A 14,471-nucleotide genomic window follows, 5' to 3' on the forward strand; every position below is an offset into this window, starting at 1 on the left:
CAGGACTCCTGGGTTCTCTCCCCGGCTCTGGGAGGGGAGTGGGGGCTGGTGGTTAGAGCAGGGGGGGCTGGGAGCCAGGACTCCTGGGTTCTCTCCCCGGCTCTGGGAGGGGAGTGGGGCTGCTGGGTCAGAGCAGGGGGGGCTGGGAGCCAGGACTCCTGGGTTCTCTCCCCAGCTCTGGGAGGGGAGTGGGGGCTGGTGGTTAGAGCAGGGGGGCTGGGAGCCAGGACTCCTGGGTTCTCTCCCCGGCGCTGGGAGGGGAGTGGGGGCTGGTGGTTAGAGCAGGGGGGCTGGGAGCCAGGACTCCTGGGTTCTCTCCCTGGCTCTGGGAGGGGAGTGAGGGCTAGTGGGTCAGAGCAGGGGGGCTGGGAGCCAGGACTCCTGGGTTCTCTCCCCGGCTCTGGGAGGGGAGTGGGGGCTGGGAGCCAGGACTCCTGGGTTCTCTCCCCGGCTCTGGGAGGGGAGTGGGGGCTGGTGGTTAGAGTAGGGGGGCTGGGAGACAGGACTCCTGGGTTCTCTCCCTGGCTCTGGGAGGGGAGTGGCGTCTGGTGGGTCAGAGCAGGGGGGCTGGGAGCCAGGACTCCTGGGTTCTCTCCCCGGCTCTGGGAGAGAAGTGGGGGCTGGTGGGTCAGAGCAGGGGGGGCTGGGAGCCAGGACTCCTGGGTTCTCTCCCCGGCTCTGGGAGGGGAGTGGGGGCTGGTGGGTCAGAGCAGGGGGGCTGGGAGCCAGGACTCCTGGGTTCTCTCCCCGGAGGCATGGGACTCCGGCAGCTTGTAGCAGCATGCAGCGCGGTTCGGCCCGAGGTGCAAAACCCGCTTTGCCAAGATTGCCACCCACGGGCGCTGGCTCCTCTAACCAGGAGACCACACTCCCCTCCCAGGAGTCCTAGGAGAGGGTTTGGGGGTGTCTTCTTCCTAGACAGTTGGGCCTTTTTTTACATGCACGGGCCGTGCTGCCATCCAGTTTCGCGCCCCACCTAGTACCAGGAGAGCACTCTCCCTCCCTCGAGGAGGCTGTCCTGTCTCAGCTCCAAAGCCCCATTTCGCAGTGTGGACGCAGCTCGAGCCACCGCCCCCAGTCAGAAGGTGTGGCCTCGTTAGCCCGGCTGTGCGACCCGGCTCCAGCCATTGCACAGCCAGGTTGACAGGACAGTGGAGGCTCCGGCATGGGCCCCACAGCTCTGGGCTCCGTGTAGACGTACTCCTGGAAGCGCTGGGCCATTCGGGAGCACAAGGCCCTGGAAGCTTTGCTGGTGGTGGGGAGGGGGGTGTCTCCTTGGCAGGTACCTGGAACTGGGGATCTCCTATTCTGACTCCACTCCATGGAGGCAGAGGAAGCGGTAGGACGCCTGGCGGTGAGGGGTGGCACAAAGCACCGCAGGATCCTGATGGGGCGTGTTTGCGTGGGAATAATGTCCAGAGATTGCTTAGAGCCTGCACCGGGCAGAGCAGAGGGGCTGCGGCTCAGCGTCCCCCCCCATTTTCTTATGTTGCAGCGGTCAGCCCCAAAACACTGAGGGGCGTTGTTCCAGCTGCTGTTTCGAATTGCTCTCTGACGGGGTAGCGGGCCAGAGCCTTGAGCGACGGCAGGGAAGCCGCTGCTGACTCAGCACGCTAGAGGGGACACAGGAAGCTGGTAACGGGGGCTGGAACAATTTGTACAGTGGGGGTGCTCAGACCCATTGAACTATGCTGGAAAGCCTGTGTGTGATGGGAAGCACGTCAAGCCAGGGGGGGCGGTAACCATGCTGAGTCGCTGTTCTGAAGCTGGTATGGACACACAAAGGACTGATGTCGCTGCGTGGGGCACCCCGGACCCTCGTAGGTAGAAGCTGGAAGCTCGTTGTGAGTGAGCGGTAGATACCGGGGTGCAAAACTGGCCCCCCTCTCTGAAGCACCCATCCGATCCAGCCCGGCCCTGCAGCGAGCAGATCGAGGTGCCAGGGGTAAACCAGATCGGAGCCGTAGCGGTTTATCCTTGGCGTGTCATTCGCACGCAGGCGTTTGGCACGACGGATTGCGTGCGTGGGTCACCGGCTGGTAACGACAGGTACTGGAGTGCTCAGAAGTGAATCCTAGGATTATGTCCAGGTGTAGCATCGAGAAGGAGCCTTCGTCGAGCTGTAGTCTCTTGGCAAGGATAGGGGAATTCCTGGTCTGTGCAAATACTGTCAGAGAGGGGAAAAACGGTAGCACAGAACTGGTTGGTATTGTCTCACCTCCATGCTACATACACAGGACTCCTGGGTTCTCTCCCCGGCTTTGGGAGGGCAGTGGGGGCTGGTGGGTTAGAGCAGGGCGGGGCTGGGAGCCAGAACTCCTGGGTTCTCTCCCCGGCTCTGGGAGGGGAGTGGGGGCTGGTGGTTAGAGCAGGGGGGGCTGGGAGCCAGGACTCCTGGGTTCTCTCCCCGGCTTTGGGAGGGGAGTAGGGGCTGGTGGGTTAGAGCAGGCGGGTTGGGAGCCAGGACTTCTGGGTTCTCTCCCCAGCTCTGGGAGGGGAGTGGGGGCTGGTGGGTTAGAGCAGAGGAGGCTGGGAGCCAGGACTCCTGGGTTCTCTCCCCAGCTTGGGGTTGGGGGCTCTAGTGGTTAAATCAGGGATGTCGAGGCATTAGGAGTATTAATTCCCAGAGTATTATTTCTGGTGTTTGAGCATTGATTGCCAAGTACTATTTCGTAAGGCGCACCATTAGCTGTTGCGGATTAATCCCAAGTGTGACGTCACGCTCCGTATGATTGTATGAAAATATGTTAATGAGTGTGAATATAATGTAACTGGAATATGCTTCATGCAAAAGGTCTCTTGTAAGGTATCATTACAGAGCTTGTAATCTGCTGAGTGTGGTCATGCTATTTGTACAAGTGTATCATTCTTGCATCAAACTAGAAATAGGAAACATAACTCTGAGGTCCTATTGTAATTAAGCAAAGTGTGGGCCAAGAATTATACATTTATACAAATAGGATGACTAGGCTCAGTAGATAACAAGCTTTGTAATGATAGTTTACAAGAGACTTTTGCATGAAGCATATTCCAGTTACACTCATTAACATATTTTCATAAAATCATACGTAGTGCGTCACACCGAGTATTATTACTAAGGGGGGGCATTGACAGTTGAAGATCAACTCCCCCAAGTATTATTTCCGAAGGAAGCAATGTTGGCAGTTGCTGAGTATTGATGCTGAGTATTATTTCTGCAGCGGTGGTATTGGTTGAGTATTAATCGACAATGATTAGGCTCAATCTCCAAGTATTATTTTTGAGGGCGATGGTGGTGGCTGAATATTAATCTCCCGTTATGTCTGAGGGGGCAGCATTGGTTACTGAGTATTAATCTCCTGGTACTTCTAAGTGACAACATTGGCAATTTTAAGATTGACCTTGACCCCTAAGTGTTATTTCTCAAGAGACGTTAGTGGTTGAAGATTGTTTCCTGAGTATTATTTCTGGGGCGCGTATGGAGTATTTATTCCCTCCCAGGATGCTGTGCTGAAGATTGACCCTAGAGTATTATTTATGGGTAGTACTGCCCCACTGAGTATTTCCTGAGTATTATTTCTGGGGCGCGTATGGAGTATTTATTCCCTCCCAGGACGCTGTGCTGAAGATTGATCCTAGAGTATTATTTATGGGTAGTACTGCCCCACTGAGTATTTCCTGAGTATTATTTCTGGGGCGCGTATGGAGTATTTATTCCCTCCCAGGACGCTGTGCTGAAGATTGATCCTAGAGTATTATTTATGGGTAGTACTGGCCACTGAGTATTTATCCCCTGGGGCAGTATGTGCAGAGTATTGATCCACACGTAGTATTTGGGTGGCGCTTCACTGGAGTATTTATCCCGGGAGCGGGGGGATTATTTCCGGGCCACAACGAGTGTTTTATTATTCGTGTGTGGAGTATGTTACTCTCTCCCCCAGGGTACACCATTGAGCTGAGTATTATTTCTGAGGTGGCCGTAGTATGTACCCTCACCCCTGAATATTAGTCGCGTGTGGTGCTGTCCTGAGAGTATTTACCCCTCGGGTATTATTTGTGAAGGACGTTGGGTGTCTAGTATTGATCCCCAAGTATTAGTGGTGGGGGGGGTGTACTTTTGGGTCCAGCATATTATTTTTAGAGGACACTGAGCCGAGCCTGTCATGAGGGCTTTGTTACTCCAGTATTACTGGGGTGTGAGTATGTGGGTCATAGTAGGTATCCTCACACCCGAGTATTACCCCTTGGCGGAGTATCCCCTGGAGTATCCCTCCCTCCGGTATACTTGGGAAGGGTCAGTAGGGGCTGAGTATTAATACTCGAGTATTATTTGATGTGGTGGGGGCAGGGTGTCCCTGCAAGACCCCCAAGTATTAGTTCGGGGGGGAGTATTAATCCGCTCCCCCGCCCCGCGTAGTATTTATTGCTGGCCCCTCCCCCTCCTCAAAGGTCCCGCGCGCCCCCAACGGCAACGCCAACCGCCGTTCCCGCCAAAAGCGCCCGCCCCGCCGCCACGCGCGCAAACCCCTCAGGGGGGAGGGGCGGGTCTGGCTGCGCGCGCAGCCCCCCTCGGCCCCGCCCCCCCGCCCAGCGCTGGTGGCTGCGCGCGCAGCCGGGCTCGCTCCGTCGCTCCAGTCCCGGCGCCGGAGTCACCTTGGTCCCGGCCCGGCCGGACCCGCGATGGCGGCGGCGGCGGCGGCGGCGGCGGGGCCCGAGCGGCCCAAAACCTCCCCCAAGGCCGTGAAGTTCCTGTTCGGGGGCCTGGCCGGGTGAGACCGCGCGCCCCTCCCCCTCCCCCTCCCCCTCCCCACTGACCCCTGCCCCAGTGACCCCTCCCCCCACCCCACTGACCCCTCCCCCACCCCTCAGCGTGACCCCTGCCCCACTGGCCCCTCCCCCACCCCTCAGCGCCCCTCCCCCACCCTCCTCAGCGTGACCCCTCCCCCACTGACCCCTGCCCCAGTGACCCCTCCCCCACCCCCTCAGCGCCCCTCCCCCACTGATCCCTCCCCCTCAGCGTGACCCCACCCCCTCAGCACCCCTCCTCCACTGACCCCTCCCCCACCCCCCTCAGCGTGACCCCTCCCCCACTGACCCCTGCCCCAGTGACCCCTCCTCCACCCCCTCAGCTCCCCTCCACCACTGACCCCTGCCCCAGTAACCTCTCCCCCACCCCTCTCAGCGCCCCTCCCCCTCCCCACTGACCCCTCCCCTCAGCGCGACCCCTCCCCCACCCCTCAGCGCCCCTCCCCCACTGACCCATCCCCCACCCCCTCAGCATGACCCCCGCCCCACTGACCCCTCCCCTCAGCGTGACCCCTTCCCCACCCCTCAGTGCCCCTCCCCCACTGACCCCTCCCCACCCCCCTCAGCGCCCCTCCCCCACTGACCCCTCCCCCACCCTCCTCAGTGCCCCTCCCCCACCACTCAGCGTGACCCCGGTCCCACTGACCCCCCCCACCCCTCAGCGCCCCTCCCCCACTGACCCCTCCCCCACCCCTCAGCGTGACCCCGGCCCCACTGACCCCCCCCACCCCTCAGCGCCCCTCCCCCACCCCCGTCAGCATGACCCCCGCCCCACTGACCCTTCCCCCACCCCCCTCAGCGCCCCTCCCCCCGTCAGCGTGATCCCCGCCCCAGTGACCCCTCCCCCACAGCCCATTACACCACCAGAGACCCCCTCCAGTGTGCTCGACTGAGGATGGGATCCCGCTGGGGCTCAGTCTCCTTCCCTGCTGGGACTGGGGGGTGCTCCTAGGCCCCAGAGACACAGGACCTCTGGGAGGGGAGGGGAGTGGGGGCTGGTGGTTAGAGAAGGGGGGGCTGGGAGCCAGGACTCCTGGGTTCTCTCCCCGGCTCTGGGAGGGGAGTGGGGGCTGGTGGTTAGAGCAGGGGGGGCTGGGAGCCAGGACTCCTGGGTTCTCTCCCTGGCTCTGGGAGGGGAGTGGGGGCTGGTGGGTCAGAGCAGGGGGGCTGGGAGCCAGGACTCCTGGGTTCTCTCCTTGGCTCTGGGACGGGAGTGGGGGCTGGTGGGTCAGAGCAGGGGGGCTGGGAGCCAGGACTCCTGGGTTCTCTCCCCGGTGCTGGGAGGGGAGTGGGGGCTGGTGGGTCAGAGCAGGGCGGGCTGGGAGCCAGGACTCCTGGGTTCTCTCCCCGGCTCTGAGAGGGCAGTGGGGGCTGGTGGGTCAGAGCAGGGGGGCTGGGAGCCAGGACTCCTGGGTTCTCTCCCCGGCTCTGAGAGGGCAGTGGGGGCTGGTGGGTCAGAGCAGGGGGGCTGGGAGCCAGGACTCCTGGGTTCTCTCCCTGGCTCTGGGAGGGGAGTGGGGGCTGGTGGTTAGAGCAGGGGGGCTGGGAGCCAGGACTCCTGGGTTCTCTCCCCAGCTCTGGGAGGGGAGGGGGCTGGTGGGTCAGAGCAGGGGGGCTGGGAGCCAGGACTCCTGGGTTCTCTCCCCGGCTCTGGGAGGGGAGTGGGGGCTGGTGGGTCGGAGCAGGGGGGCTGGGAGCCAGGACGCCTGGGTTCTCTCCCCAGCTCTGGGAGGGGAGTGGGGGCTGGGGGGTCAGAGCAGGGGGGCTGAGAGCCAGGACTCCTGGGTTCTCTCCCCGGCTCTGAGAGGGGAGTAGGGGCTGGTGGGTCAGAGCAGGGGGGCTGGGAGCCAGGACTCCTGGGTTCTCTCCCCGGCTCTGAGAGGGGAGTAGGGGCTGGTGGGTCAGAGCAGGGGGGCTGGGAGCCAGGACTCCTGGGTTCTCTCCCTGGCTCTGGGAGGGGAGTGGGGGCTGGTGGGTCAGAGCAGGGGGGGCTGGGAGCCAGGACGCCTGGGTTCTCTCCCCAGCTCTGGGAGGGGAGTGGGGGCTGGGGGGTCAGAGCAGGGGGGCTGGGAGCCAGGACTCCTGGGTTCTCTCCACGGCTCTGGGAGGGGAGTGGGGGCTGGTGGTTAGAGCAGGGGGGCTGGGAGCCAGGACTCCTGGGTTCTCTCCCCGGCTCTGGGAGGGGAGTGGGGGCTGGGGGGTCAGAGCAGGGGGGCTGAGAGCCAGGACTCCTGGGTTCTGTGCCCAGGACTTGGCACACTGGTGCAGCATGGGGATTACGTGTGTAGCAAACCTGGTGTTGCCTCTTTGCATGGCCAAAAATGTTAATCCACTGGTTGCAGCCTGAGGGTTTCCTTGGACAGGAGGGTCAGGGATTTCGCCTGAGCAGGGGGTGTGAGAGAGACAGTGTGCCCCCCCCCCCCCCCCCCCCCCCAGTGAGCTGCTGTTTCTCTCACTCTTAATCCTCATCAGAACATACCTAGCAAATGTCCTCTTAGCATCTGGCCGCCTGGGACCCTTGCACCTCTGGGGAGCAGCTTCCGGGGGGATTGGCTGGCTGCAGGAGGATACAGGGTCTCTTCCCTCTCGGGAATGGGACCAGCTGGCCCATGGGAATCAGAGAACAGGCTTCAATAGGGCAGTGGTGAGAGTTTTCTAACCTGCGCATGTGAGGGGGCCCCTTTGCGCTGTCCCCGGTAACTCAGTGCCACCTCTGGCTTGTCCAGAGCAAGCCGGACGAGTGTTTTCACTGATGTTAGTAACTGCTGGGCCGGCTTCCTAAATCTCTCGAAATCGGGGGTTGTGGCGTGGATAAACAAGCACCGTCTCTCCCCCCCCCCCCCCACGTGGGTCAGAGTCCGAAGCGGAGTGCGTGTCGGAGAGTTATTTGGTTGTCTGACTTTTGGCCCTGATGCTTTGAAGACTGGGTACGGCTGGCCAGCTGCGGCAGTCGCTTCCTGGCAAGCTGGCTTGCCCCACTTACGGATAAACCGCCCTGTGTTTGTAGTGGGTAGAGCTAGAGGCTAGTGGAGCGGGCTGGCTGTCGGGGCGCCTGTGAGAAATGGAGGAGAATGTTTCCCCAAAGCTTCGGCCGTCAGCTCTTCAGGGGGGTCCTGAGCCATGATCCCAACGCAGATGATCACTTTGGATCCTCGTTAACGGCGCTGGGTAGGCCGGTCTCCTCCGTTTTGTCCTTTGTAAAATACTCTCTGTGGCTCTGCAGCATGGGGGCGACCGTCTTCGTGCAGCCCCTCGACCTGGTGAAGAACCGCATGCAGCTGAGCGGGGAAGGGGCCAAGACCAAAGAATACAAAACCAGCTTTCACGCCGTCAGGAGCATCCTCAGGAAGGAAGGCGTCCGCGGCATCTACACCGGGTATGAGGGGGCGGGGATGGGTGATTGGGGGGCGCCTTCGCGAGGCCTCCTTTGTTCTGACACGGAGGTGAGGAACGGGACATGGGGCCATTCCCCTCTAGGGGGGATCAGCCCCAGAGTGGGAGGTTGGCTGGCTCAGGGAGGTGGGGAAGGGGACGCAGGGCCTCTCCACTGTAGGGGGCGCTGGCTCGGATCCGGCCCCATGGTGGTGGGAACACAGGGCCTTTGTCCACCAGGGGCTGCCAGTTGTGATCTGTCCCCAAGGCAGGGGACAGGCAGCTTTGTGGGGGGGCTGGGAATGGGATATGGGGCCTTTCCCCTCTAGGGTACACATTGTACCACAGCCCCAGCTCTGTAGTGACCAGGATTGTTGCCTACGGCAGGCGCTGACTGGCCCTGTGAGAAATGGGTTGAGCCCAGCGTGGGTACGGTGTTAACGTCTGTCAGTTCTGCTCCCCTGGGGTAAAGCAGGGAGCTCGTGAGGGCCAGGGCACCGTGGTGCTGGCGGGCAGCCAGGAGACCCATGTCTTGTGTCGCTGGAGTGTCCGGCCTTTCCCCGGCCTCGGGCCCTGTGAGCAAACGCACCCAATTCTCATGGTTGCTGCAGAACTGGACCTGGGCCGAGAACCCAGGCGTCCTGACTCCCAGGTGTCCAGCAGCCACGCAGGCCCATAATCCTCCCCCCCTTGCCAGGCTGTCGGCAGGGCTTCTGAGACAGGCAACCTACACCACCACCCGTCTGGGCATCTACACCATCCTCTTTGAGAAGCTCACCAAGGCGGACGGCACGCCGCCCAACTTCTTCATGAAGGCAGGGATCGGCATGACGGCGGGGGCCACTGGGGCCTTTGTGGGCACGCCGGCTGAGGTGGCGCTCATCAGGATGACGGCGGATGGCAGGTGAGCGGGGTTGAACTGCGTGTGATGCGGTAATGCTGCTGTGTCCTCGCCTGGCGGCCGTGCCACTAGCCCCCATGAGAAACCTGGTGCCCCCAGGCTGCTACTGCAACCCACTAGGCCATGCTCCGAGGGGGTCTGTGCCTCTGAACTGCCCCCTTGCTCCCCTCCTCTGTTCCTGTTCCCAGGCTGCCCCCCGACCAGAGGAGAGGCTACACCAACGTCTTCAATGCGCTGCTGAGGATAACCCGCGAAGAGGGCGTGCTGACACTCTGGCGGGTATGGCGCTCGTTAGAGGGCTAGGCCCAGCGGCAGATGCACCCAGGAGAATTTGTTTAGGAGGTGGGGGGCGGCTGGGTTTGTGGGATCAGCCTGTGACCGGTTCCCCCCTGGGATACCACTGAGCCTGCCTGACCCACCAGCCTGGGCTCCCGCTCACCCTGTAATGCTGTGACAAGCTGCAGACGTGCTCCTGGTCTCACACTTTCACCAGCATTCACACAGGTAGGGACACACCCAGCTGCAGAAGCATCCACAGACGCTGAGATCAGCTCTGCGCGGGAAGGCTTCAGCTAAGGGATAGCGTCTTGCACTGCACAGCGGCAGCTCATGGAATTCGCCCCCGCCCTCACTGGGGAGGGGAACATACCCAGCTTAGAAGTTTACCAATTACAGATGATGGAGTTCAAGTGATTATAAGAGATCACAGCAGATGACCTTCTTTGTGTTTATTTACTATCTAAACTCAACATGCTAAAGAAATCGGGTGTGTTTAGCAAATGCAGCTTTAGGCAGGTTGCAGAGATTCTTGAAGGCAAGCTGCACTTGCTTGCAGCTGAAGACTCCAGGTATTGCTTTCACAGGCTAGAAATCCCTCTCGCCTGGGTCCATCCCTTCTCCCCAGTCCAGTCCTTGTTTCTCAGGTGTTTCCAAGCATCTCCTTTGGATGGGGAGTCAGTGAAGAAGAACCAGGATGATGTCAGTCCCCTGCCTTAAATAGCTTTTGCTTAGGGCGGGAACCCCTTTGTTTTCAAGCTTGGTTCCCACCCCCCTCAGTGGAAAAATACTGGTGTTCCAAGATGGAGTCCAGTACCATAACCTTAAGCCTCCCAGGGGGAGATTAGCATCTTCTAAGACCTTTTGTTGTCCCCAATGGTCCGTTGACTCGTTCCCAGCCAGCCGTCCCGCCTGATTGCATTCTGTCAAGTGGGTGTTCCCCAGGTGCAAACGTATTTGTAATAGATACATTAACAATATTCTTAATTTCAGATACCCAAATGATACATGCATGCAGATAGGATAATTGTATTCAGTGAATCATAACCGTTTCAATGACATCTTACAGGACGTATCTTGCACAAAATATATCGTAGTTATGCCATAATCCTGTCATCATATTACTGTGGGGCATAATGCCACAGAGCCTATGGGCAAACACGTTCAGGGGGCCGACGGGGTGTTAGTCTGTGGCAGGCATCTGCTTCTCATGAAAGGCAAGCGCTTAGATTCCCCATCCTCGTGTCTGCATGGTGTTTCCTGCGTCCCATCCCACCCCCGTTAACTGCCTCTCCTCTCTCTGCCTCACAGGGCTGTGTCCCCACCATGGCCAGAGCGGTGGTCGTGAACGCTGCCCAGTTAGCCTCCTACTCGCAGTCCAAGCAGTTCTTGCTGGGCTCCGGTAAGTCCTGGTCACGCTGTGTCTGACATAAAATGCAGGGCTGAGGGATAGCACCGCACTCCAGCCGGGTTCCACTTACTTGGGCCGACCAACATGCCAGTATTAGGATTGGGGCAGCTCCTGTGCTAGCCAGTCCGGACCGCCCCCCAGGAGGTAGTGAAGTGTTACTCACATTGGACAGAAGCACAGAGAGGGGGCGGGGCGGGGCGGCTTCCCACTATCTCAGTGCAAGAGCTGGGAAGAGAACCCAAGAGTCCTGGCTCCCAGCCCCCCCCTGCTCTGACCCACCAGCCCCGACTCCCCTCCCAGAGCCAGAGAGAGAACCCAGGAGTCCTGGCTCCCAGCCCCCCCTGCTCTAACCACCAGCCCCCACTCCCCTCCCAGAGCTGGGGAGAGAACCCAGGAGTCCTGGCTCCCAGCCCCCCTGCTCTGACCCACCAGCCCCGACTCCCCTCCCAGAGCCAGAGAGAGAACCCAGGAGTCCTGGCTCCCAGCCCCCCCTGCTCTAACCACCAGCTCCCACTCCCCTCCCAGAGCCGGGGAGGGAACCCAGGAGTCCTGGCTCCCAGCGCCCCTGTTCTAACCCTCAGTGAGATGGGTGCTTGAATGGCTTAGCTCTGCCCTCCGGGGGCGGGTCCTAAAATCCTCCCTCTCTCTCCTCTCCAGGTTACTTCCGAGACAACATCTTCTGCCATTTCTGTGCCAGTATGATCAGCGGGCTGGTGACCACCGCTGCTTCGATGCCGGTGGATATCGCCAAGACCAGGCGAGTGGCAGGAGCGCTGGGTGTGCCCTTGGCAGAGGCCAGGATGGTTGCGGGGGGCACGGAGATGGGTCAGGAATAGGGAGCGGAGGGTTGTGGGGCCAGTGGAATCCACCCCTGCTCCGTCATTCCTGCCTCATGGGTATTTTGTGAGCTGAGTTGGTGAGTTCTGCCCATCAGCACGGGAGGGAATCACCCCATATCAGCAGCGAACAGGCCACGGGATTTGAACCCTTCCCCACCCCCCCCCGGGGCAGGGATGCACACATAGGGAGCATTACCCAGAGTGCACCTGTTCGGGGGGCCGGTCTGATAAAGACTTGACCTTGCTTGGCTTGCAAGGATCCCAGGGCAAAGCTGGTCTGGACTGCAGGCTTCCCTGTGTCCCAGATCCACCCTTGATCCCCTAGCTACGTGGAAACTGATCTCCATGTCTAAATAAGTGGTGGTCATCTGCTGAGCGCCTGCTGCTGGCTTAAAGCTTCCTCCCCCCTTTCCTCCGGGCACGCAGGATTCAGAACATGCGGATGATTGCCGGGAAGCCGGAGTACAAGAACGGTCTGGTAAGTGACAGCTGGAGACAGGGGACGTGTTGGGATCCGCCGTCTTGTGCCCTTGGTCGCACTTGGGGTGTTGGGTTCCTGCTCCCTGTGTCCAGAGGGCGGGTTCACGCTGCCGCTCCATGGGGCAGGTTTCTATTGACAGCGTGGCTGTGCTTTCCTCCTGGCCGTGGGGAAATGGACAGGAGCTGCCAGTTTGGGGGCGGGGTGGATGATCAGCTGTCCGTGAGCTCCCGGGGCGATGCTGTGACCAGCAGGGCGAATGCCATCCCGGGCTGCGTAAGCGGGAATCTCGTGTAGGGGCAGAGAGGCGATTTCACTGCCGGATCGGGCCCTGCCAGGGCCCACACTGCCAGCTGGAGGGCGATTTAATTGGAGAGGGGGCAAAGAGCCAGGAGAAGCTTAGGGAAGAGGCGGTGAAGGGGTGACTGACCCCGGTCTGTAAGTACCGACGTGGGGAACAGATATTTAGTAAGGTCTAACCTGGCCCGAGGGCTGGAAGCTGGAGAAATTCAGGTGTAAATGTTTGGTGGTGAGAGTGGGCCTGGGCCCGGGCCCGTGGAGTCCTAGGGTGCCCAGTGTGGGGCATCGCCTCAGCCCACATACAGGGGGCTCTGAGCCCCTACGGCGCGGCTAGGAAAGTGACCTCGACAGGCAGGTTATTTCCCTCAGTGAACTCCCGCTCTGTGGTGGTCAGTTCAGGAATTCTTACTGCTGCCCCGTCTCAGAGTCTCGCGCTGGGCAGGGAGCCCCCCCAGGTCGTGTCGCGTTGCCTTGCAGCTGCCAGGGCGAACAGGCCTCCGGGGTGTGGAGGAACATTCTGATCAGGCTTTGAACTCAGAGCCACTCGCCCAGCATGACCCAGGATGTGAATCGGTGTCGCTGGGGCAGGGGGAGAAAACACTTCTCCACGTGCCCGTGTCTAGGGAGAGCAAAGGGGACGCAGGATGGCAGTCCAGTGAAGACCTTCGACGGGCACGTTCAGTGTGGCAGCATCCTTAAATACACGCAGGCTGCGCTGTGCGAGAGGGGGACGGGAATCTCTTCCCCTGGCCTGAATGCATCTGGCCACTGGGGGGCAGTGGCCTGTCAGATATGGGACGTGGGAGAGAAGCCGTGGGACTGGACCGACAGTGCTCCGCCGATATTCCTTAAAGGAGGCTCAGCCCCCGTTCCGGGAGCTCAGGCATATTGTACAGCGAAGGAAAGTGAGGCAGAGAGAGAGAGTGAGAAGTGGCTTTCTGGAGGCTACAGAGGCAGTGACAGAACCCAGGACCCCACCGCTTGCTCGAGCGACTAGCCAGTGCAGGGGCGTTAGCCGGCCGGAGCCAGTGCAGGGCGTCGGGCGTGGCGGCCCCGGAGTATCGTCCGCTGCGTACTGACCTCTGCTTTCTGAATTCCAGGATGTGCTGCTGAAAGTCATCCGCTACGAGGGGTTCTTCAGCCTCTGGAAGGGCTTCACCCCCTACTATGCCCGCCTGGGCCCCCACACCGTCCTGACCTTCATCTTCCTCGAGCAGATGAACAAATTCTACAAGAAGTTCTTCCTTAGTGCCTAAGAGGAGGCCCTGCCCTGCTGCGGCTGGGCACCCCCTCCCCAGACCGCAGCACCTCTGCCAGGCCAGCGTCTGCCTGCTGCTGGGGAACCAGACCCGGCTCTCGCCGGGGTCCGAAGCAAGGATCTGGCAGGAGCCCCTCCCCTTCCTGCGTGTTTGGTGTCAGTCACGTCACCGTTCTTCCCTGTTTCCCGAATCACGTCAGAGGAGCGGCGGAGAGGCTGGCACAGCTTCTGTCTGGACTGGGATGGGGTGCTCCAGATGTCTCTGGATTATTTATTGAGGGGGGCCCAAGACTGGGCCGGTACCTTCCAACGCAAGCCCTTGGGTAGCAATGGCCGACCCGCGTGTGAGCTGTAGGTCTGTGCGTTGGGCTGAGGTTTTTTCTTCTCTCCCCCTTTTATTTGCTTTGAACTCAGTAAACAGATCATGGTCCTATGGGCACGTTTGCTTTGGGGTTCCTGCAAGGGGGGGGCAGGGAGGAAAGACACCTCGTAACGCTCTGCAGCTCATGTCGCAGATTTACAGCACCTGAGTTACGCCCCAGGAGGAACGCCTTCCGTGTGTCAGACCCCCAAGCGGTCCCACAATGCCTAAGGGTCACCTGCACCTCAGGGCTTCACTTGGCGAGCTCTGCCCTGCGAGAGCCGCGTCCGCTCTGCAAGGACCCAGGCGCCCAGCCAGTGTCTGCAGCGACCGGACGTTCGTGTAGAGACAGGCAGGTTCGGGCACAGTGCGTCTTGGCCACGCCATCTTGGTTCTCTCTCTGTCGCAGGTGAGGCCTGTCCCTCTCCAAAGGTTGGCTGCTGAGTTCACATCTTCCACCTGATTGTGGAATTTCTTCTCGTTAGGTGTC

General features: G+C 60.6%; 1 protein-coding gene and 1 long non-coding RNA gene across 2 annotated transcripts in view; both read left to right on the forward strand.

Annotated features, from left to right (window-relative positions):
- Nucleotides 1-14,471, forward strand: part of LOC127039637 (uncharacterized) — a 53,144-nt gene that overhangs the window by 27,582 nt on the left and 11,091 nt on the right. The gene's annotated exons all lie outside the window — the stretch shown is intronic.
- On the forward strand, nucleotides 4,591-14,053 carry SLC25A11 (solute carrier family 25 member 11). Its single transcript, XM_050933324.1, has 8 exons — nucleotides 4,591-4,748; nucleotides 8,009-8,161; nucleotides 8,855-9,061; nucleotides 9,247-9,337; nucleotides 10,646-10,736; nucleotides 11,403-11,502; nucleotides 12,011-12,062; nucleotides 13,463-14,053. The coding sequence occupies exons 1-8, from the start codon at nucleotides 4,660-4,662 to the stop codon at nucleotides 13,616-13,618; spliced, it is 939 nt and encodes a 312-aa protein (XP_050789281.1). The 5' UTR covers nucleotides 4,591-4,659; the 3' UTR covers nucleotides 13,619-14,053.

The sequence above is a fragment of the Gopherus flavomarginatus genome, chromosome 23 (genome assembly GCF_025201925.1).
Source record: "Gopherus flavomarginatus isolate rGopFla2 chromosome 23, rGopFla2.mat.asm, whole genome shotgun sequence".
Classification (NCBI taxonomy): domain Eukaryota; kingdom Metazoa; phylum Chordata; order Testudines; family Testudinidae; genus Gopherus; species Gopherus flavomarginatus.

What these genes read in the sequence shown, in the direction of transcription:
- SLC25A11 (XM_050933324.1), top strand. Translation starts at nt 4,660, where the DNA reads ATGGCGGCGGCGGCGGCGGCGGCGGCGGGGCCCGAGCGGCCCAAAACC. An exon ending in GCAGTTCTTGCTGGGCTCCG is followed by an intron (nt 10,737 to 11,402) that starts GTAAGTCCTGGT and finishes TCTCCTCTCCAG; the next exon opens with GTTACTTCCGAGACAACATC. An exon ending in GTGGATATCGCCAAGACCAG is followed by an intron (nt 11,503 to 12,010) that starts GCGAGTGGCAGG and finishes CCGGGCACGCAG; the next exon opens with GATTCAGAACATGCGGATGA.